General features: G+C 40.1%; 1 protein-coding gene across 1 annotated transcript in view; it reads right to left on the bottom strand.

Annotated features, from left to right (window-relative positions):
• PPP2R2A (protein phosphatase 2 regulatory subunit Balpha) overlaps positions 1-23,526 on the bottom strand; it is a 68,738-nt gene that overhangs the window by 8,062 nt on the left and 37,150 nt on the right. The window contains exons 3-6 of the mRNA XM_065399519.1: positions 14,821-14,918; positions 2,544-2,709; positions 1,315-1,427; positions 678-855 (exon numbers count right to left, since the gene is read on the bottom strand). Of these exons, the coding sequence (XP_065255591.1) occupies positions 678-855; positions 1,315-1,427; positions 2,544-2,709; positions 14,821-14,918 (555 nt within the window). The remainder of the gene's footprint in view (positions 1-677; positions 856-1,314; positions 1,428-2,543; positions 2,710-14,820; positions 14,919-23,526) is intronic.

The raw sequence follows: 23,526 nt of genomic DNA, 5'->3' as shown, positions 1-23,526 counted from the left end.
ACCAAATGCTGCAACGTAACCAAGGCTGATTGTCACGGGAGTCATGGATTTTGTGATTTCCTGTTGGGTTTTTTTCCCCTCAAAAACTCTGAGACTCCTTATTTGCCCACTGCTCCAGCTCCTGCTCCCCACACAGCAGTGGCTGAATATGCTATGTGATTCTAGAGACCTAGAACCTTTACACATGTGTGCAGGAGTGGAGCGGTGGGGCGGCAGGGGAACAAAGAGACAGAGAGAAGGGGGCTGGGAAGTTCTGCGGCAGACCAATAACTTGAGGGACTGAGGATGGTACTTCTCCCGCAGACCGGACTCATGACGTAGCTCAAGATGTGTTTCAAAAGACAAATACTTTCAAATCGTTCTCTTTCCAGCCCTGCTCCTCTTGTGTTCCTTTACCTTTTCCTCCCTTCTAATAACCAGTGCCATGACTTTGCCATAATTTTTTGCCAGGAAAACAATGAACATTAATCATAACTCCGCTTTGCCTTATGTTGCCTAAAAAGGATCCTTGGGTATTGGCATTCCAGTAGCAATATTCTCTGCAATTGCAACTGAAAAATAACTAAGAAATGGAAGATGTCTTAAGCATACAACACTTCAAGGGAAAAGAGAAATCTAACCACTTTGCTTATGGCAAAAAGTCTTTCTCCGATAAAAAGACCAATGGAAAAAGATACTAAAACTTCTGTCTGTAATTTCTAGGTGCCACAGATTAATCCGCAAGTCATCTGCAGATAGGTATGTTTCATAATCACTATTGATGGAGATAGAGTTGATGTGATACGTGTGAGCATTTGCAAATATTCTTCGTGGACTGGCTTCAACCATAAGATCCATGGGTCTGAATACCGGCACCTGCAAAATACAAGAAAACACAAAATATAAGCTGTGCATGTAATACAGATAAATGTATACTGACAGCCACCCATCCAATGCACCTCCACCAGCCTGACAAACAAGGACCCTGAAGCCACTTCAGAAATCAATGTCCTATGCATAGCAGGCAAGGAACTGCTGGTTCCATATGTGGGACACCACAGAAAACTGTACAATATGTACAATATGTGGGACACGACAGAAAACTCATGGTTAGTATCACTATACAAAGGATGGTCTTGTAGAGAATGACTGGCACATGGAGTCAGGAGTTCTGACTTCTATTGCCAGCTGAGCCACAGACCTATATATGGGACCTTGAGAAAGTCAATCAACTGCCTCTGCCTTAGATCCCGATCTATTAAATGAGGCTAAATACTTACCTACCCTCAGATGGTGACTCTGAGGACTATCACACTAGATAGAGGAGCTACTCACCCGTAGTGTTGTAACTGTAGAAGGGTCCCTATACCGCCCATCTTCTTCCTTCAAGTTATAGCCCTCCGGTCTTTTGTCCCTTTCACTAATTTTCCATAACTTTATTGTTTTATCTGAAACAAATTAATGAGTTGTCCAAGTTCAAATGAAAGTTCAAGCATGAGGCCGCTTTCTTTTCACAACTGTATTTTTGAATCATTTCACTATTCATTTTTCAAGTGAGCGTGTCAGGATTATCTAGCTACATATATAAACAACACAAAAACTCTATAAGCTAATATTTGGAGATGCATATTTTGTTGGATGTGACTGTTGCCTCAACTTACAATTAGGTTGAAATGAACTGGGAAAGTTAAAATGCACTTGCAACCTGGTCTACACAAAGTTTTTGTACCAGTATTTTGGTTAGGGGGTTGATTTTTTTTTTTTTAAAAGCAAAACAGTTAAACCACAACAAGCCCCCATGTAGATGCAGTTCTGTCACTATAAAGGTGCCTTATGCCAATATAGTTTATTGCCCTTCCTGTACAGGAATAGCAAAATTGATAGAGAGCATCTTTATGCCAGTATAACTGTCCACACTAGGGGGGATTGTACTGCTTTAAGTAAACCAGTATAGTTAAAGCAGTACAACCTGTGTATAGACAAGCTCTTAGACTGACATTTAGTTTAAAAGAGACAATCAGATCAGAAAAACCTTCAAATTAACAAATCAATGCTACATGTAAACTTGTTTACTATTAAACTCTTTTAGATACCCAGATACGATTAAACCAAGCACAAATTATCCATTTATTGCATTGTGTAGATTGCAGATGGCATTAAACATCGAAATATTATAAAAACTCATGATTTGTGGAATAAACTGATCAAAACAGTATCAGGAAGTAATTTTCCTCCAAATGTATAGCATCTCACAAATATAGGGGTTTTCTTCACCGTCCTCTGTAGCATCAAGCTATTGGCCACTGCTCGAGTCAGAACAGATTTTACTGAGTAAAGGACTGGCCTTTGAATCTTAAGTTCCTGATGTAGGTAAAGCATCAGTTGCAAAGTGGAAGAAAAAAAATATTAAATACTCAGTTTAAAAAAGCACAAACAAACGATGATGCTAGTCAAAGCTGAGTATGCTGTAAGGAAGGGCAGAAAGAGGAGCAGAGAATTTGAGATTAATTCTACAGAGCTGTATTCTGCTCTCAAGCTTACTGTGTACAATAAAAAAAACTTACCGTTTGTAGACAATAAAAACTGAGCAGCATTTTTCTGGGGTAACCACCTAATTTTGTTGATCTTTTCTTCAATTTCTAAACTTTTCAAGTAGTCAAATTCTGGTTCATGGCTTTGAAAAGTACTGTAAACATTGTATTCCCCTCTGCTGAGAGACTGGATTTTGTTCTAAAAAGAGAGAAAATATTTGTTTCTGAGAATTATATGATTAAGGCTTATATACAGTGCACATTTGTACCAAAATTGTAGGGGGGATGTTTACACAGAGTGCATATGTAGACTAATGGTTCAAACAGGAGACTGGTAGCCAGGACTATGCCTGCCTTTGCCAGTCTTGTTGTATATCCTCTGACAAGCTGCAACTTCCCTGTGCCTCATTTTTCCAACAAGACTCATCCATTTCACAAGGGTTTGGGTAAAGTTTCAGCACCACAGAAGTACATATTGTTGCTTTTGATGCAGCACAAAGACAGTATAGTTGCACAGCCACTTCATTTTAACCAATCTCCCCTTTTCACTCACTCAACTTTCTCAGTTTTCTTTTTGGGCTGTCACTTTCCATGCTTTGTTTCAATGTGATCAATGTTTAAACTTTCAGAAAAAATCCTTCAGTCCTTTAAACTACTTGTGCACAGTTTACAACAGAGTCACTTGCCCCCTGCAAATAACTCAAAACAGCTGAACTTTGAATCTTCTAACTTCGCAAATAAGCAGCCCCCAGAGCTAAGAAACCCTTGGTAAGTTTTTTTTAAAACTTTAAAATTGTGTTAAGAGAGTCTCATCCAGCCCACAGAACATGTAGTTTCCAAGGGAGTATAGTCCCCAAAGTTTCCAGAAGACTCTCTCTGCTGCACATTGGGTTAATCTACTCTGGGGAAGACTGACCTGCTACTCAAGTGGTGAGAATCCCAAATGCAACCACAGTGCAAGCCAGATATACATACACCTCTACTCCGATATAACACGAATTCGGATATAACGCAGTAAAGCAGTGCTCCGGGGGGGGGCGGGGGGAGGGGAGAGAAGAGGGGGGGCTTGCGCACTCGGGCGGATCAAAGCAAGTTCGATATAACACGGTTTCAACTATAACACGGTAAGATTTTTTGGCTCCCAAGGACAGCGTTATATCGGGGTAGAGGTGTATATATAAATCAGCTCTTCCACCCCTGAACAGTCTTAGTTCCTGTTTTCTTAGAAACCCTTTTTCCTTCCTTTTGGGAAGCTACACTGGAAAAAAAGAGAAGTCAAAGCTTCTAGGTGAAATCTCAAAGTTACAAACAAGAGAGTTACGAACTAACCAGTCAACCAGACGCCTCATTTGGAAAAAGTATGCAATCAGGCAGCAGCAGTGACAAAATAACAAAAAATGCAAACAGTCCAGTACGGTGTTAAACTACTTTAAAAAAAAAAAAAAAAGGGGGGGGGGGGAGAACGGACGGACAGCATTCTTCTTCTGCATAGTAAAGTTTCAAAGCTGTATTAAGTCAATGTTCAATTGTAAACTCTGGAAAGAACAACCATAATGTTTTGTTCGGAGTTACAAAACCTCCAGTCCTGAAGTGTTCCCAACTCTGAGGTTCGACTGCAGGGGTGGCCAACCTGAGCCTGAGAAGGAGCCAGAATTTACCAATGTACATTGCCAAAGAGCCAAAGTAAAACGTCAGCAGCCCCCCAGCAGCTCCCCCGCCCTGCTCCCAGTGCCTCCCACCTACCGGTAGTCCTGCCGATCAGCGCCTCCCCCTCCCTCCCAATCAGCTGTTTCGTGGCATGCAGGAGTCTCTGGGGGCGGGGGAGGAGCGAGGGCACTGCAGGCTCAGGGGAGGGGGCATGAAGGGGTGGAGTGGGGGTGGGCCTGTGGTAGAGCCAGGGGTTGAGCAGTGAGCACCCCCCAGCACATTGGAAAGTTGGCGCCTGTAGCTCCAGCCCCGGAGTCAGTGCCTGCACAAGGAGCCGCATATTAACTTCTGAAGAGCCGCATGTGGCTCCGGAGTCACAGGATGGCCACCCCGTTCTACTGTATCACCTTTAGCCAGCGTAACTTTAATATTAAAAGCACACTTGTGATTGACAGCGTATGCTCTGAGGGCACCCTGGATGGATGGGAGAGCTGCCTGGAATGACAGGAAGCCTTAAATCTTACACAGGCCGCTGCTCTCCCTGCTAAAAAGCGGTGTTTTATGTAGCGATTCCTTAAAGCCACTCTCACACTGGAGGAACTTGACCTCCTCTTATGCGAAAAGTGACCAGGAAGGAAGTGGTTTTTGAAACAGTTCATAGCGGAGCACACTTCTAGCTTCAAATCTTGTGTGCTTTCATATCCCACCTAGGTTCTTGCAATCCCACCATCACCATCTTAGGTTGACAGGTGAATCATGCCTTTGCTGTGATGAGCTCTGGGTTGTGAAACTTGTTCATCCCTTTACATGACTCAGGTCTATTCATCCACGATTATGCCCCTCTGCCTCACCCCAAAGTTATCTCCTGGTATGATCATTGTTGGCACCAAACGCATTACATTTTCTGGGATTGGGTGACAGGGCATGTATTACTTGATGATAACCTGTCTGTTCATTCCCTTTGGGGCACCTGCCATTGGCCACTGTCAGAGGACAGGATACTGGGCTTGATGGATCTTTGGTCTGACCCAGTATGGCCGTTCTTATGCTCTTATGTTCAAATCCTTTTGTCTTGTACCACACATCCTTACATTTTAATGAAGATGAGTAGTTATTAGAATTTATCATGTTGTAGAGTAAGCCAGAAGCAAGGAGAAGAAAGCTGCCTTAGAAATCACACTATTTAACACCCAACAATTATTTTGGCCTTCCCATCCTAGAAAGAGGAAGGAACTTGCTGTTGTGTTTCGGTCATGCCTAACAAGTTAAGCAGGGTCAAGCAGTCAGTACACTGAATGGAGATTTCCAAGGTAAAGCTATTGTGCTGAAGGATGTGCTGGTCATGATTCAGTGGTGTTCTCTACTTCAAGTCAATATTAAAGTCAATGATTCAGACTGACACAGACTTGTTTGTGGATTAATAAAAAAATATACAGGGCTAGAGGGTACTATAATGTAGGAGACACCCTCTTTAGGATGAAAAGCAAAAGGTCCTTTGAGTCATTTAGGATATCATAGAAATAAACATAAAAATGCAAGAGGTATAAACCCCAGTCCCCCTAAGTCAAATTCCAACTAGGATAATTACCGTCCACCTCCATGAGTTTGTACAGTTTCAATTGGATACAATATTCATTTCCTGTTCTATCTTATGTAACATTGTTTGCTTTACACCGTTGAACAGCTGCCACATTCCAACTCAGAGATGGTAGCATTTCGGTGGTGGATGAAGTTACACATGCTTGTATAACTATACGGAGGAATCACATTTCAGTGATGCTCGCTACATGTTATAAAGAACTTTGGAATGCTCTGTGTCTGATGAAAGGTGCTATATGAATCTAAGGTATATAAAAAATGCTCCCATGTAAATAACCTTATTTATAAAACAGCTCCTGCCAAGGTCACACACAAGTAGATACAAAATAATAAATTTTGGTGTATTATTAGGGCATCCATTTTTCTGAACTTATTCCCTGAAATCTCAGGAAAGTAGTCAACATATAGGCTCCCAAAGCTCTATTTTGAAGGTGGGTTTTCTGCTCTTCACCACTGATGTATTTCTATGGTCCCCATCACCAGAGTGCGATTTCTGAACACAAATGAATTAATCTCCAGAATGTTCATGTGAAGTAGGAAATATCTGCATTCTACAGATGGGGGGGAGGGGGTGGAACGGAGGTTAAAGGACTTGCCCAAGGCCACACATGAAGTCTGTGGCAGAGCTGGGAACTGAAGGAGAGATTACTTACCTGTAGGGTACCTGGAGTTCTTCAAAATGTTTTGTGCCTATGGGCACTATTGAGGTTGCCTGAGCCCTAGCAGAGGCAGAGTCACTCGAAGTGGGGGCTGTGCTCTAGACGCTTCGTAATAAGCTAAGAATCATCTTGAAACTCACTTTGACAGTCTCTGAGTAGAAATTGGTTGCCCCTTCACCCTTTCAGAAAAGGAGATAAAGAATCTGGGAGAGGCCCTGGAGGGACTTATTCTATCAAGGTAGACGGCAGGAGCCCCTCTCACTTCCAGAGTATGAAGACTACCCTTTTCTCTCAGAGTGAGCCTTGGGGTAAAATACTGGGAGTCAAACGCCCTGACTGACGTGGAATTCTGATAAGACCTGAGGTAGGAAGCGAGGATGGGGATGTAAGGTCACTTTGTCATGGTAGAAAGTTGTCTAAGAGTAGGTCACAGCCAGGAGTACCCCTCGCTCTCCTACTCGCCTGGCCGAAGTTATGGTTATGAAGTCTTGAAAGACGAATGAAGAAATGAACAGCTGCCCATGGGTTCAAATGGAGAATAACTCAAGGCATTCAGAACTAGGAAAAGGTTCCAAGGTGGAGTTAGCTCCTTGACATGAAGGAAAAGGTTAGACAAACATTTAAAAATCCAGGCTACGCTAGGATAAGCAAAAACAGAAAAACCTTCATCAGGTGGGTGAAAGACTAACGGCAGCTAAGAGGACCCTAATGGAACTGAGTAACAAACCTTGGTGTTCTGTAATTAATCAGGCCGTTGATTATGTCTGTGAGGAGATATAGATCAATGGGCACACCAGGCTTGGAAACGCTTCCACTTTTGCAGGCAGGTTTTCCACTGCTCAGGAATAGTCTTAACTTCAGGCAAAGAGTCCAGTTCTACGTCCGAGAACTACTGAGGAGTCAAACCTTGAGGTGTGGTGAAGAGATATTGGGGTGGGTCATGGTGCCTGATATCCGTGTCAGGAGAGCCGCCGTGAGCGGACAGAAAAGATGCACCTGCAGAGAAAGGGGCAAAGTAGATTTGGGAACAACAAGTAGATTTGTGGCCATAACCTCTCCTTAAGTACAAGCAATGGAGCATCATATTGGACAGTGTTGCAAAGAGATCTATCTCCAGGAGGCCCAAAGGCTGACATATGCTCCAAAAGACCAAAATGCTAAAGATCACTCGTGGTGTTCATGAGCAAGCACTTTCACGGAGCCTGCTATGGTGTTTTTCAGAGTCATCTGGCCTTCTGAAATGAGGGATTGAAACAGCTCTTTGGGCTTGAGGCAAATGATCAATAAAATGTTAAAAGTATAGAAAATTATATTTTGCCATCAGGACTGATAGTTCATGATCCTAAACCGGACAGCAGTTGATGAATAGCTCTTATGGCTTAAGAGGCCAACATGCTTGTGCTTTTTGGCACTGCTCCGAGCAGTCGATTTGAAGCAAGTTTGTTGATTCCTCTTGTTGAGGGTGCCCACTACCAAGGAGTTGGGGGTGTCTGCCATGCAGGCTGGTGAAAATAGTGCCTCATTAGGGTCCATGCATTCCTCGTGGCTGTGGTCTCAGGAGAATGGTACCACGGAGCATGTGTTGAAGGCCCCTTAGAAGAGTCCCTTTGTCTGGAGGCTTCCGCTGCTGGTACCGATGACAGTGCCATTTGGTGCAGTTTGCTAGAAGACTTCTCAGCGCGAGGCATACCAGAAGTATTTTTGATTATCTCGGTACCAGGGCCTGCGGGAATCTTAGCAGTACCTATACTGGGGTGAGAGATCTCCTTCTTCCCTGGCCTCAGAGATGACTTTCCTCTCCTTTTGGAGTCTGTCTCCGGAGAATGGGGTTTCTTCATTTTGGGATGTGTTGTTTCCTAAGCTGCCCCATTGTCTCTGCTTACCAAGGCTGAAGTCACCAGTGCAGTCTGAGCGGTAGAGGCCAATGCACTTGGGGTGAGGAAATAGAGAATTGGACCCCACCTGTCTCAAGGAACGCTCCATCCAGAGAAGCTTCAGTCAGTCTTCCCTCAGCTTCCGAGATGCCTTAAATCCAGAGCCGGCCTTGCACTTGGATGGGATGTGAAACTCTCCAAGGCAGCAGAGGCAACTGGAATGCCCATCACCAAGGGGGAAAGAACTCTAACAGGTCTGGCAGGCTTTGAAACCCAGTGTTTTTGGCATACCCCCGTTGCCAGGGAGACAGCAGATAAAGGCCGAGTGTGAAGGCGGCCCTGGCCGCAAAAAGAAAATTGGAGGGGGGGACTCCAAAAACACACATCTATGCTCAAAACATACAAGAAACAACTAAAGAACAAAAAATAAAATGGTAAAAAAAAAAAAAAAAAAAAAAAAGAATTACATGGCAGCTGGAAGGCTAACAGCAGACACCACACAGCTCTATCATAAGCTGAAGGTAACAGACAAGGAACTGGAGGCTATATATCCCTGCACCCCAGCATGAGGTTGCGTAGGGCGCAGGCACTGACATTGCTAACTAAAATCTCCAATCAAAAGTGCACAGGTGCACTCGCATCCAAAGGTGGAGCGCCCATAAGGACTGTAACTTGAAGAAGAAGCTAGATCTCCTGAGTCAGAATCCAGTTTCTTAACCATGAAACGTTTACTCCTTGTATTCTAGTGTAACTAGAACTGGCATGAAGCCACGGTGCAGACGCTGGCTTGATACACATAAAATTTAAGCAAATATTTACCCAGTAACTGTTCAAATTAAGGCACACACACCCGTCAATAAATAACACTTTGTACTGAAAACAGGAAGCTCTGCATAAACACACAGAAAGGTACTCAACTACACAAGACCAACAGCAGCACCTGCCTTTCTGACCCTCTCTGAGGATATCCTAGCCATCACACTGGACTCTGATCTTCACTGGCATTTCTGACCTGAAATTAAGGGGAGTTTTTCAGAGCAGCTGAGCATTAAAATCAGGTATTCAGTGACTTCCACTTCCTTAAACAGATCCTAACTTGTAACCAGAATTGCTAGACTACTAACAAGTTGCTGCCCATACCCACCTCTCCAAGACCTTTCTGATTTTTAAACAGGGAAAGATTCTATAACCTGCAAGTTCAGTCATCTGAATTTTCACCACTTCAGTGGCCCATAAAACAACGGAGGCAATGTTATTTCTGATGCAGCATAATGATGCAACATATAAGGCTGCAACAGAATTTGTCGCACAACAAAGGTGGCAACTTGTAGCCAAGAAATTGCAAAAGCAGTTAAACCACTAGTGGGTTGGTCCTGGGGATTTCAAGTGGACAAAAATTAGCGGGACCCAGCTAGGGCTGGCAGTGAAGAAAAGCTGATTTAGGAAGGAACCTGAAGAGAAAGGGTGAAGGAAACTTCTTTGGGGAAGCCATGAAGAACTTCAAAATCCTTACACTGCTTAAAAGGACTAGCTGTTTTGTGATGCCCCTTAGCATCACAGAACAACTTTTATGTGCCAGGAATCATCAGCTTAGAAATCAGAATATTTGCTATGCAATGAAAATGTTTCAGTTATATGGGCTGTCTGTCTATTTGCCTGGCCAGCTGCAAAAATAAGAACTAAACATGTGAAAGAGAGGCTACTTTTGACCCAAATGAAATAATGTACTTCTAATTATTGTTTAATCTTATTGTTGTATATTGTTTTAGGGGTGGTGATTTTAAAAGGTGAAACTGATTTTAGGACAGGGCTAATCCTGGGTTTTTAATATTTGTATTTGTTTTACTAAGTTGTGTTGATGTAAAGTTTGTGTTTATGTTTATATTTACAGTATTATGCACAATGATCTAAGGCTAAGATGCTACATCAATACATTTGAATGTGTCAGTTCTAGGATTCACGAGTTATGCAATATATTCTGCATTAATAGATTATGGTACAGAACTACAAGAGTCAACTATAAAGACCACCTACTTAGGAAAGTCAAGATTCGCTATCTGTTTAGTCTTTTAGATGGTAATAATTAGCTAAATTTTCTAGGACACTAGCTTGTATAAAGGCTATTTATTTAGCATATCTACATTCATAAAAGCATACGTCTGTAGTGGATTTCAAATTACAGTATAGCCAACAGTAAATTATAATAAGGACATCCTGCATTTTACATTACATTAAAACCATAATCCAGCTAAACAAAGTTGCTATAAGGCTACTTGTCCTGACTAAAGTCAGAGAAACCCCACTAGATGGCACTAACTGACCCTAGTGATTTATTTGCCAAAGACAAGTTTCAATTCTGCACAGGCTGGAAGCAAACAAGTTGTTGCAGGTGGTGGAAGAACAACCTCCTTAGAGAAGTGGCGAAATTCTCATTGCTTAGGACTTTTACAACCAGACTGAATGAACACTAGAAAGTTTTCTCTAGGAAACCCACCCCATATTGACAGGGAAATAAAAGGGACTCTTACTCCTCCTACTTCTATGACACTCAAGCCAGTCTGAAACTTTTTTTTCCTATTTCCAAGTGGGCTATACAACTCAATCATACAGATCATTAAAAATATTCTGAATGTTTAGCAACTTTAAAAAAAAAAATCTTACAGGTAAGGCAGTTTTGGCTAATGGTGTGGTCACAATTATGGCAAGATTAAATAAGTCAGTTACACCTCTCTGAAGAGACATGGTCCAAGTATAGATTAGGGCCCCAGGCACTGCCTAACTCGAATGCCAACTCCAAGTGGTCTAATTCCAATGCTGACTCTCTGCAGCCTCTGCTAAATCAAACTTTCTGTCTCAGCTCCCCTACCTTTAAAATGGGAATACGTACCCCACCGGAATACTGGGAGGATTGTTTGTGGAGTGCTATAAAGACAAAAGCACTATGCAAGTACTGATTATTAATATTACATGGATAAACAGTTACCATGAGTTCCATATCTTAACTGGCTAGACATATGGAGTGGGATTGTCAAACATGCCTAAGTGATTTAGGAGCACAAGTTCCATTGGCTTTTAATAGGATTTATCCTCCCAATTTACTCAGGCACTTTTGAAAATGCCACCAATTTAATATGCTGTGACATTCTGAGCCAAACATCAGTGCAGAAGTTAAACATGCTGTGGGAGCAGAGGGATCAAATCTTAAAGTCCTTCCAAAAGCATATCCTTTGTCTATATACAAAATGCCTCTAAATGGTATCAATGACGAGCAGCTTCCTCTCTGGTTTTGACTGAGTATTAGCTGAGCTACTCACTAGCTTTGAAGCTGGTCTGGAAGAATTTCAAAATACAGCCTCAAATTTGCATTACAAAATGTTACCCACCTGAACATAATAATACAACTGTTAAGATATTTACTAATTTCTATTAGCTAGAAAGCAGGCAGTGATTTGCTTTTCAAGTAGATTAATACGCCTCTCTACTGCTTATATCCACACACAAAAATGAAGATTACTTATTTGAATATGAATGCAATGACTTTCATAAGCAGACACTTCCAAAGAGGCCAACACTGGCAATGACCTGCTTTCCCCTTTAAAGATTAACAAAAGGCTCTTAAACCAAAAAATTCTACATTATTTTGTTGAATAGAAGTAAGCCTGTTCTATTGGATAGTCATTTCCACAGCTCAGAGCTTGTGAAGTACTCAGAGAGCTTAAATGAAATCAGAATTTCAACCTAAGAAAATCAGGGCAGCAAGTTTTTTTGTTTTGTTTTTTTAATTAAGTACAGGTCTGTCGCATCTTACGCGCATTTAACATGCGCAATTTCAGCTTTACGCGGTCGGCAAAAAGGAAAAAAAAGAAAAAAAGAACAATTTTAATACTGTACTTGTAGTGCGGGCGATTGCGCCCGCCATTCAACTCAACGTAATTTTGACTATACGTGGTTTTCGCTTTACGCGCTAACCGCGGAATGGAACCCCCGTGTAAGATGAGACTCGCCTGTACAGCGAAGGCACAGCTATCTAGTATTAGTCACTGGTGCAAGAGGTGGAAAGCATTTTGTACCTGATGCAAATAGATTCTGTGGGGGACAACAGCCATATACACACACCCCTATCTCAACTAAATACTGTATAGTATACATTAAAAATATAACTTGGAGGGCAGTAATGTACACATTGTTCATAAGTCTTCATCCCTTCTTACTAGCGGATTTACACACGTATATATATTCCAGAATAGGAAAGACTGATCCATATAGGCATCATTATTTCAAGGCATTTTTTCCCCATGCTCATTTTTATCCCTCCTTAACTACATATAGGCAGCAATTTGATGTTTAACTCACAATGTATTCAATACTGTATATAAAGTTACGTCTTTAATTCAGACAATTAGTGTATCAGTCGAGAACTCTGACATTCACATGCTTTTCAACTGCTTTACATATCTTCAAGAGGCAGGTGAAATAGTCACCTATGTGCTTTGTATAATTTCTATTGCATACTATTCTTGCCACACAAGTTCTCTAGTCCCCATAGCTATTAGTTTTAAATATCTCATAGGAGCAATGCCAGAATCAATTTATTAGTGTTTGTAACACACTTTGAGAGCCACAGATGAAAGGCCCTATAGAAGGTCTAAGTATTATGATTGTCTCTAATTTTAAAATCATTCAGAACAAGGATAGAGTTCAAGGATTGTAATAAATACTTGATGTACATGAACTTGTCTTCAACCCTTGCAATTATTCACCAACAATAGGATCTCACTAATCTGCACACTTTATAATTTGCACAGAGTGGCTGTGTCTCCTCACTTCTCAGCAAAGATTTAAAAGCCTCCAGGGCAGAAATTTCACTGCATGACTTCATTATTTTTACAGGGTATATTACAGTACATGGTGAAGTCTTAAAAATAAAATACAAATTTCCAAATAAGTGAAGTTCACTGCAATGCACTATGGTTGTTTTATTGTGGTTACTCTAATTCATAGAATTCAGTAATTTTCAGTGAGCCTCTTAGTCAATCAGTGTATAGTTCTACTGTATATTTAAATATCACTAAGCTCTAAGTTAAGTCAGAAGCCAGAGAGATTACATCACATTCAGCAGCAAAAAGTCCATGTAGATCTGTGAGCCATGCTAAAAGGAACAAGAGCCAGTGGCAGATTTAACTTTGGGGCAGCGTCTGATCAAAGGGAAATTTGGTTAACAGGTAGGGTTGCCAATTTTGGTTGGACATATTCCTGGAGATTTCATCACATGAGATAATCTTTAATGAAAGGTTCATCTTTAATTCCTGGAGACTTCAGGACAATCCTGGAGGGTTGGCAACTCTATTAACAGGAAACTGCCTTGTCAGCCAACTCAAGGATAATGAGAAAAGGCACAGACATACAAAGTTCTGCCAACAAGCCACGGGAATTTATTTAAGGTAAAGATAATTAGATACAGTACCAAGGGACGAGATCTTATTAACATCCTCTAAGCCTCTCTAGCTGAAGTCAATACAATGTATTAGTGATAATACTACTCTTCCATCCTCAAAAACACTTCACTCTCCAAAACTCCCCCTGAAAGTAATATTCCCATTTTACAAGTGGGAAACTGAGGTTGAGTGCCTTGCTCAAGACCAAAAAGTGTCTCAAAACCAAGCTTAGAACTTCCTTAATCATAGTTTTGGAATCCCATTCATTTTTGAGTGCATTTAAACAGACTACTGTGCAAAATAAATCAATATATATATGCAATAACTTGCATTTTAAAGCAAGAACCTTATGTCATAGGTGCATTTTGTAAGCTACCCACAGATTCTAATCTGAATAAAAGGATATTAAACGCTTGGTTACTTAAAATAAGCGGTTATCTTTAGACATGAGCAAAATCATTGTAGTCAGGAAGGAAAACTTACTCACAGTTCAAAACACAGCATAAGGAACTTTTGTGTTTAGTTTTAGGAGAGAATTCCCCTCTGATGTTAAGACCTTTACATGATAAGTTTTAGCTGGCAGAAAAAAAATCTGCTCTTAAATCACCCCAAAACAAGCTGCAAAGAATCAATGCTGACAGAAGAACCTTGACCAATTTTTGCCTGATATATATTCGAGTGGAAAGGGACATCTTAGGCCACATGCTCACTTAAAGTCAGTTCTCATTTCCCAACACCTATGCTGAAACCTGCATTAAGAAACATCCCCAAAAGGCAGCATGCTATCTGAAGTGACCACTTCCAGGGGTCCCCAAGGTTTGTAGTCCAATTTTGTTAGCACTATAAACTGTGTTTAGACTACAATTTAAAAACAGGCCCAGACCATTAAAGACCCTAATAATGTAATCAATTTTGATAGTTCTTTTGGTAGCGGCTTTTGAGTTTCACTGTTTATCCTCCCAGCACCTTAGAATGATCAGATATTTATAATACAACTACACAATTTCTCATACAAGTATATACCTCACTCCTACGGTCACTTGGAGACAGGGGAAGAGTTTTAATACATAACTTATTTTAAACAGTTAACACTCACCTCCTGCTCCTGTTGAAAGATGACAACTCTACCTCCTTTGTCTCCTGTTGCTAGTAATTCTCCAGAATGGTTAAATTCTACCGTAGAAATTATATCCGCTGCATAACCAACAAAAAAAAAAAGCCATGAGTCAGCATTTCTTCTAAACATCTATTCAAAAAGTCAAGAAAATTATAAATGGTTAAGGAGTACAAACAGAAAATCTTTCCTGACAGCTTGACAAAGGCTCATTTTAGTCTAAATCAGTCTTTTCTCTGAATAAAATGCTCACAACAGGGAAAATGTCCAAAATTGTTTGCTCAGACAGAAAAAGGCCGGCAATAGTGGGTTTTTGGTTTTGGTTTGTAAAGAGGTGCGGAATAGCAAAAAAATGTTAAGCTAAGTATCTCAAAATCATTCCACATTCATTGAGTTAGAAAGATCATAGTTCCAGATTCAGTCATACTCACTGCCTGTTTCAGGAGTCTTTGGTCATCTATTACTACTAAAACTGAGAAACAGCCCTAATCTCTGGCCACGCCATATATGAAGTAGGAATTGGTTTTCACGTGTTTCTGGTAATACTGACATCTGCATATATATTCTGCTAATTTCACCTAGACCTCTGCCATTCATTTTTAACAGTAGAACTGGACACATGCCCATTACCCATACTGATCTCAAAGCTTGTCTCTTCAGGACCTTATGTACACATCGGAAAGCTTTAGGCAGAATTGTTTTACTAGGGTGGACATGCTCAAACATCAGCATCTGAGGAATGCAAGGAAGCAGAACCAGAACAACTACACTCAAGTTAAGATCTTAAGTTCAAATGCCAGTCTTAAAATAAAATAAAAAAAAAGGGTGGGTGGGGTGGGGGAGGTAGAGGAATTACTGTTCTCAGACTACTTCCTCATCAGATTTACATTGGGTTTTTACCTGCTAAAATTGTTTACTAAGGTTCTCCCCCCCCCCCCCCCCCCCTTCGAGAGTGCTATATAAATTGGGCAAGTTTTGTAATTCTATATACTGGGTACTCATCTCTGCCAATCATCCCTTTAAGAATGGAATTTAGCCTACAATATGTAAATAAACTGGTCTTGCAAGAGAGGCAATGTCAAACGTCAAACGTAGGGTGAAAATTAAGCCCATACCCACCAATGTATATCAATTCCTAGCACATATACAAATACACGTCTGTTTTTAATCTGAGTTATATCTTTCCTCTGCAGAAATTAAAACTAAACATAAATTATTTTGAATGTTGTGCATGGATTCCTTTAGGCTTCCTGAATCCTACACATGACATGCTATTAAATTAAAAATTAATTTAAAACATTCAGAATTTAAAATGTTTCAAGTTTAACCTTTAAACTTACCACCCCGATCCAACTCAACCAATCGCCAAAGCATTTTCCTTCTAGTTAGTTTTTAATACACAATACACTATAGACTTAGGGCAGGTCTACACTAACCCCCTAATTCAAACTAAGGTACGCAACTTCAGCTACGTGAATAACGTAGCTGAAGTTCGAAGTACCTTAGTTCGAACTTACCTCGGTCCACACGCGGCAGGCAGGCTCCCCCGTCGACTCCACGGTACTCCTCTCGCCAAGCAGGAGTACCGCAGTCGACGGCGAGCACTTCCGGGTTCGACTTATCGCGTCCAGACAAGACGCGATAAGTCGAACCCAGAAGTTCGATCGCTCGCCGCCGAACTACCGGGTAAGTGTAGACCTACCCATAGTGTCAGCAAGGATACAGAGGGAAAAAAATAAATATCCAGCAAAAGTATAGTATGTATTTTTCCTGGTGGATTCTGGAGATTAACAAACCCAGACTATTTTCTTCAGAAGCAAGAGAATAAGTACATGAGGGAAACAGAACTTGCACTTCAGTGTAGAAATAAATATATGTATACCAGGTTATAAACACTTCCTTCTATGAAACCACAATACACCTCTACTCCAATATAACACGACCCGATGCAGCGCTCCAGGGGGGCGGGGCTGTGCACTCCAGTGAATCAAAGCAAGTTCGATATAACGCGGTTTCACCTATAACGGAGTAAGATTTTTTGGCTCCCGAGGACAGCGTTATATATGTAGGTGTATGTATATTCTCCATTAACTAGAAGAGATATTTCAGTTTATTCCAGGAATAATATCTTAAATACATTATATTTAATTTGCAGACACTTTCCACTTCATCATGGAGCAACAAATACAAGACTTTCCGGCAGAAAAAAAAGTACGTAAGTTATTTTCAGGCAGAAAATATCCTTTTTTCTTCATTCTTGTGTAATGGAGATGAACAATGCACTGCATAATTTTTGTTGTTGTTGCTTGATATTTTCTGCTTTCTTGTTTTACATTTTGGAGCTCTGAGGAGCTACCTTGCATACTGAATGCTACTGAGCAAAACGTCCCATGTATATCTTAACATCCAGAGATTTCTGCAGAGAGGCAGGTCAGGAATCCATGTTAAGAGAACAGAAAGCAGACACCAAAAGTACCCAGCCCCTCTCATTTAAAGGAGGACAGGAAATTTCATGTCTTTTCTCTGTGATTTTGAAGGGAGACATTTTTCAAATGCCTACAGTGGATCTTATGCAAAAATCATTCTGATGTTATTCCAGAAAGATGGGTGGTGCCCTTTGTGGGCATTACCAAAATATCCTGTTTTCTATTTACTGCAATATACTGCAATTACAAGCATAGACTACTGTCTCAAAATTGTGCAATGCCAAGACAGCTTAAACATGCAGGCCAAACTGAGCTGCAAAATCCCCAAATATCAAGGAAAAAGATGCAAAGTCAGACTTCTGGCATGTATGGGAGTATGTTAGATGCACAGCTCAGTTCTGCTCTCTGATATGCAGTGTTCACTGCCGCATATTAGAGAACTGAAAATACAGAGCTGATGAAATTTCTCACTAACATGATCCTAAAGTTAAATATGTAGATGTGATGTAAGCTTCTTTCTAAATACACCAATATTCACACCACACGGGGAGGGGGGTGGGGGGGGGGGGAGGCGGAAGAGCGGGAGGGGAATACTATGCTCTAAATCTCTCATTAACAAAATATAAGTTTATCCTTCATAAATTGATTTTTCCCCCCTTTTAAAAGTAACAATATCCATTCATTCCTCCTCACTGCTGGCTAAAATGATATTTGCCTCTCACTAATGCTGATGTTTGAGATTACTTTTTAAAAAAGATTTCAGAATATTTATGTAAATAAACAGTAGTATGGGTGTTCAATGCACACCCTTCACAAGTTAGACTGTAAGGGGCAGAGACAGTCTTTTTATTTTGTGTTTGTACAGCACCTAGCATTCTGATCCATGACTAGGGGTCCAAGGCATTACAGTAATACAAATAAATAATAATGAGTAGACGTAGGAGCCAGGAATTCCCAAGTTCAAATCCTGACTCCCTCTGTTATCTTGGGTGAGTAAATTTAAAAACCTCTATTTCCCCATCTGTAAAACAGGAAAATAATAGTTACTGCAAAGGATTGTTTTGAGGGTTAGTTAATGTAAAGCACTTGCAAGTCTGAGAAAGCTATATGATCTAATAAGCAATATTAAAGGAAAATATTTATCAGATAAAAGCCTTGGCACCTCATTCCAAGTCAAAATGGATATTGTATGGCTTCAGAAAACATTGAATACTAACAAATGTACAGAATGAAATATACTTTGAAAAGCATTCCGGAAAATGAGCTGCTAGTATTTTCACTGACAACTGAGCTAACCATGATGAGGAGAAGACAATTTTGCTAATAACCTGGAATGGCACCTGCAAGTTTGAAAGGTAAAAATTGGCTTTAGAACCTGACCGCAGAAGACATGGGTAAAGCTATCACAGTACTTATTTGGCCAGGAAAAAGCATGCTTTGAAAATATTACATATTCACGCCAAAATGCATATTTTTGCAAGCCTAACTGTGTGTTTATAGGAATGATCAGAACAGCAAGTCAGGTCAATTAATGCACATTTGATGCATTTCATGACAAGTTATTTTGCAGAACTGCCATTCAAAAAAGGGAAAGGATAAAGACCCCACGTTGAAAGCCTTACAATCGTGATATACAGCAATAGAAGCCAGGAAATTCTAAGTGGGGGGATTGTAATTGAATTTTCTGGAATTTGTTGATCCAACAGTTTTCCTTGAACATAATTTTTCTGAAATACATTCAGAGAAGCTTCTTATGGTCTTTGCTCATGAAGGTAAACCAACTGCCTGTTTTTCACCAGAGTTTTACGTTTTGTACATAGATGTATAATTTTAAGCCTAGAAATCACCTCCTAAATGCATCCAGTAGCCTGTAGGAGGTCTCCCAGTCTAAATATTACCTCTCACCTTACAGGTTTGTGTGTATGTGTGAGTGTCTGATTAGTGGCCAGCAAGCTGACACAGGTCCTGTTTTGTTTACAGAATCAGCTGCATGAACCTCCATCAGTGAAAGAAGTTTCAGGGCTAGCATCCCCACCCCCTCCAAGAAAAGACAGCATGCTCTTCTGAAGGTGACAAGACATTCAAACTCTGAATGCTGCATCTACTTGTGTTTTATTTTTCTAGTATCCAGAAAACAGGTATTTTAAACGGCTTGGATCAATTTAGTTTTAAATTAAAAAAAGAAAGTTCTTTATTTGCAATCACAACAGAAAATTAGCAACTCCTTTAAGTCTGTAAAACTCGTATTTAAAAAAAAAATAACAATGAATCTAAGGAACCTGTCTCTTATAAGGCAAGCTTGAGCTATTCATTCTCAAAGGTCAAAACATATGTATCCTATACAAGTAATCAAAAAAAGGCTTTCCTATTATTAACCTGAAAATAGTGCTGAGCTGCACATTTATATAAAATAAGTACTGAAAGCAAAGCAACTAATCAAGCATTTTAAATCAAGTAACTCACCGTTAAGAATACTGTATTCCCATACCTTGGTCAAAGAAAGAGGCAGACATCAAAGCACTGGTGTTAGACTGGGCGGATTTAATAGTGTTTGAGAATTGACAGAGGAAGCATTTCATCTTCCGCAGTGCACTACTTCGCTTGTGTATTTTCATCTGTGTTAACACCCTTGTTCCCAAATAAAATGAATGCTAGTCTTTTCTTTCAAATGGTAACTAGAATCCCAGTGACAATTACAAGGCAGGATTATTTTAGTCCTTCAGTGCTGCAATGGGAAACAACGTCTACAGAACGTGCTGCTTTCTCTTGCCTCCTCCCTTTTGTGTATGCTATTTTCGCTACAGTCTCTAGGTGGAGGCCTTGGAAACTCTCAGGGCTGCTTTCACCACTGCCCAGGAGCTTCCAAATGATAGGCAAACAGTACAGAGGAGGAAAATCTATGAGGGAGAAGCAGCAAACATATTGATGCTCTAGTAAGTCTGCATCACAACAGACTTTCAGAAATATACTGCATTCTATATTTTACTGCAGAATGCTCCCCTCCACCCTGAAGCAACAATGTCACAAGAGATATAATGAAAAAGAACAGCCACCTAAAACTGCACATATTTGATACACCTTAACGAATGTAGTTAACTCAGTCAATCTCCAGACCGGGAGAAAGTCACAGAATGAATGTGCAATCCATCTGTCTTAGGAGGCCACTTATTCTCTTTATTTTATTTTATTTTAACTCCAGCTGTCTTGAGATTTCTTTGACACTAAGGCCTTGTCTACACTACCAGGGTAAGTCGACCTAAGTTACGCTACTCCAGCTACATTAGTCGATGTAGCTTAGATCGACTTACGGACTGGGAGACGCTCTCCTGTCAACTTGCCTGACTCCTCTCGTTTCGGTGGAGTACTGGAGAGTGCTCTGATCCCCAGTGAGTGTAGACATGGCCTAAGAAGCAGTATTCTGACATTTCAAGGGACCAATAATTTAATTACAGTGGTGCAGTATCAAGAGCAAGCAAGAGGAAGACACTATTCTGATGAAGGCAAAACAGGAGAGCTATTACCTAGATTCATACATGGCCCTCATTGCTATGGTAGCTGTGCACTTGTATTGGTGAATTTATTCTCACCCAACCCCACTAAGGTAAGGAAATACAATCACTGTTTTCTAGACAGGAAAACTGAAGCACAGAAAAACAAAGTGACTTGCCCAAGATCCCACAGGAATTGAAGCCAATTCTCCTGAATCCCAGTCCAGTGCATTAACCACAAGGTTGCTTATTCATCCTTAGATATGGGAAGTCATCAAACTTCAAATCAGCAGAGATGAGAAAAGTTCTTTTCATAAAAAGCCTTCCCCATCCCAACTCTCTTATATCTACTTTGATCTGTTACAGTAGTTTTACTCTGCGACACTCCCCCCACATGGATTATAATGCGAATTTAAATTAAAAAATTATGTTAATAATCTTATTCACGTCTCCTGAATTAGGATATTAAGTTAATACACTAAAAAAGCTTTAACAGGATTATTAGGGGCCCTTATCAAAGATAGTTATGCTAAACTACATCTCTTGTACTGTAATGATGTTTAGAAAAAAATTGCTTATTCACTAAATTATTTTCAATTGCTTATTCACATGAAATGTAATATAGGAAGAATAACCTAATTCCACTACTAATATGCTTACTGCTTTGTAAATATGACTGCAAAATAATGGATGCAGTCAATTTAAGTACGTAGTTAGGGTTGTAATATATTTACAGTAGGTTTTCAGAGTTCTGTTCAAATAAAGCTGGGCAGCCAATTGCAATGCATACATCTGAATAAATAAATAAATAAATTTAAAAAAATCTAGTAGTGGCAACTCCTAAACTACAACAGCACAAGACTCCTTGCAGGTATATTTTTAGAAACTAGAATTGTCTGCCTAATCCCGGAGCAGAACTGAAAAGCAGGTTTGATAGATTCCTAACTGATAAAGGTCTTTTAGCAAAGGACAGTCAAACGTACATCACCAGGTTGGTCCCCTGCAGCAGTTGTCATGGAGAGGATAAATGGAGGACTCTTCCAGGGCACCTAAACTTCCTGCTCATTCGTCCCACCATAGTTTAAGTAGAGTTCTCCCAAATCTAAAAAGGAAACAAAAGTGACCTGATCTATCTTGCTTATTAATGTGGCATGGGATTGTCAGTTATTTTATTGCTGTTTTTTAAAATCAGGCAGGAAGTATCTAATTTCTGCACTAGATATATAAAAGCCATTATATCTGAAAAGAGGCAAATCTAGAGAGCAGGTGAGAAAAATCCTCTACATCCAATTTAGGACCTTTATAATTTACTGAAGAAGGGACTCCTCATCTTAGAGGTCATCTTTTCCTTCTTTCTTCCCCATACTCCATTTTCTACCCATTTTTTCCTCCTTCCAAAAGGGATAAAAAATTACTATTGGGGCCAGAACTTTCTATAGTCAGGTCCATGATACGGACAACAAAAGGGACTAAACAGAATAATCAAGTAACAGCTCGAAGGTCTGGTATTTGTATGAACAGAGAAACTGTCATAATGAATCAGAACAGGATGAAATCCTGTCACTATTCAAGTCAATAGCAAAACTCCCATCATCTTCTCTAAAGCTAGGATTTCACCTCAAAGGTCCATCTACAATACACTGTTTTATAGTGGCAGTACCAGATGCTACAGAAGAAGAGGCCAAAATATCGGTAGTGCACAGACATGAAATAACTTGCCCATAGGGAAGTTTTTCCTCTATTCATTATCAGACAGGCTTATTCCAAAGTGGGAGAGTTTATACCCTTATAAAAATGTTGTCATTACCCATACAAATACCTAATTCTTTTATTAATCTTACTAGGCCTCAAGTTATATCTTGAGACAGTGAACTCAAGAGGTTATATAGTATTTAAAATTGCATTTCCTTTCAATTTAGATTTGTTACCTTTCAGTTTAACTGAAGGTAGCCTTATTCTTGTTATTAGGGAAAACAGCCACACCCCAATTCTGTATACTACCATCATGCTTCCTCTTGTTTGTGTCTTCTCAACACTAAATGGGGTCAGTCTGTCTCATCTCATCTCATGTCTATAGTCAATTTCACTGCCTGTTTCTGCTATATTCTTTCTGAGACAGGGTTACCAGAACTGAACACAATATTCCAGGGAAAGGCATACCATTGAATTATATCATAGCATTATAATATTTTCAGTATTGGTTTCTTTATACAGCCTAACATTTTGCTTATTTGTTTTTTGACACCCACTGCAGAAATTTACATTGAGTTGTCTGGCCCTCTCCACCCCCTGCCCTCACCCCGAGTGGTTAATTAATATTAGAACCCAGCAATAAATGCATCACCTCACAAATTTCAACACTAAATTTCATCAGTCACTGTGGTGCCCAAACAAATAACTGTTAGGCCCCTCTGAAGTTCCCCACAGTCTTCTTTAGTCATAGCTAACCTAGACTATTTTATTTCCTTTGTCACATCACTGTTCACCTTTTTCCAGTTCACCTGAGCTATATAACATTGACTATAGGACTACTGGGATTAGATATACATGTTGTATATCACTTTAAAGATGCAAACACCAAATTTCTGTGAAGTATTCTTCACTAGCCCCAGCTGGGTGGGATATATTAGACCTTCAAATCCCATCATTCTGATTATAGTCTTGATTTTCAGAGGCTGGACGCTTTTTGAAAAAATCAAGCACCTTAAAAGCATCACAATTTGGACACACAAAAATGGAAGCACCTAAAATACTAGTCCCTTTTGAAAACACTG

The sequence above is a fragment of the Emys orbicularis genome, chromosome 2 (assembly GCF_028017835.1).
Source record: "Emys orbicularis isolate rEmyOrb1 chromosome 2, rEmyOrb1.hap1, whole genome shotgun sequence".
NCBI classification, from domain to species: domain Eukaryota; kingdom Metazoa; phylum Chordata; order Testudines; family Emydidae; genus Emys; species Emys orbicularis.
Note: the sequence above shows the minus strand (reverse complement) of the source record. Positions and strands in the feature narration are given on the sequence as shown.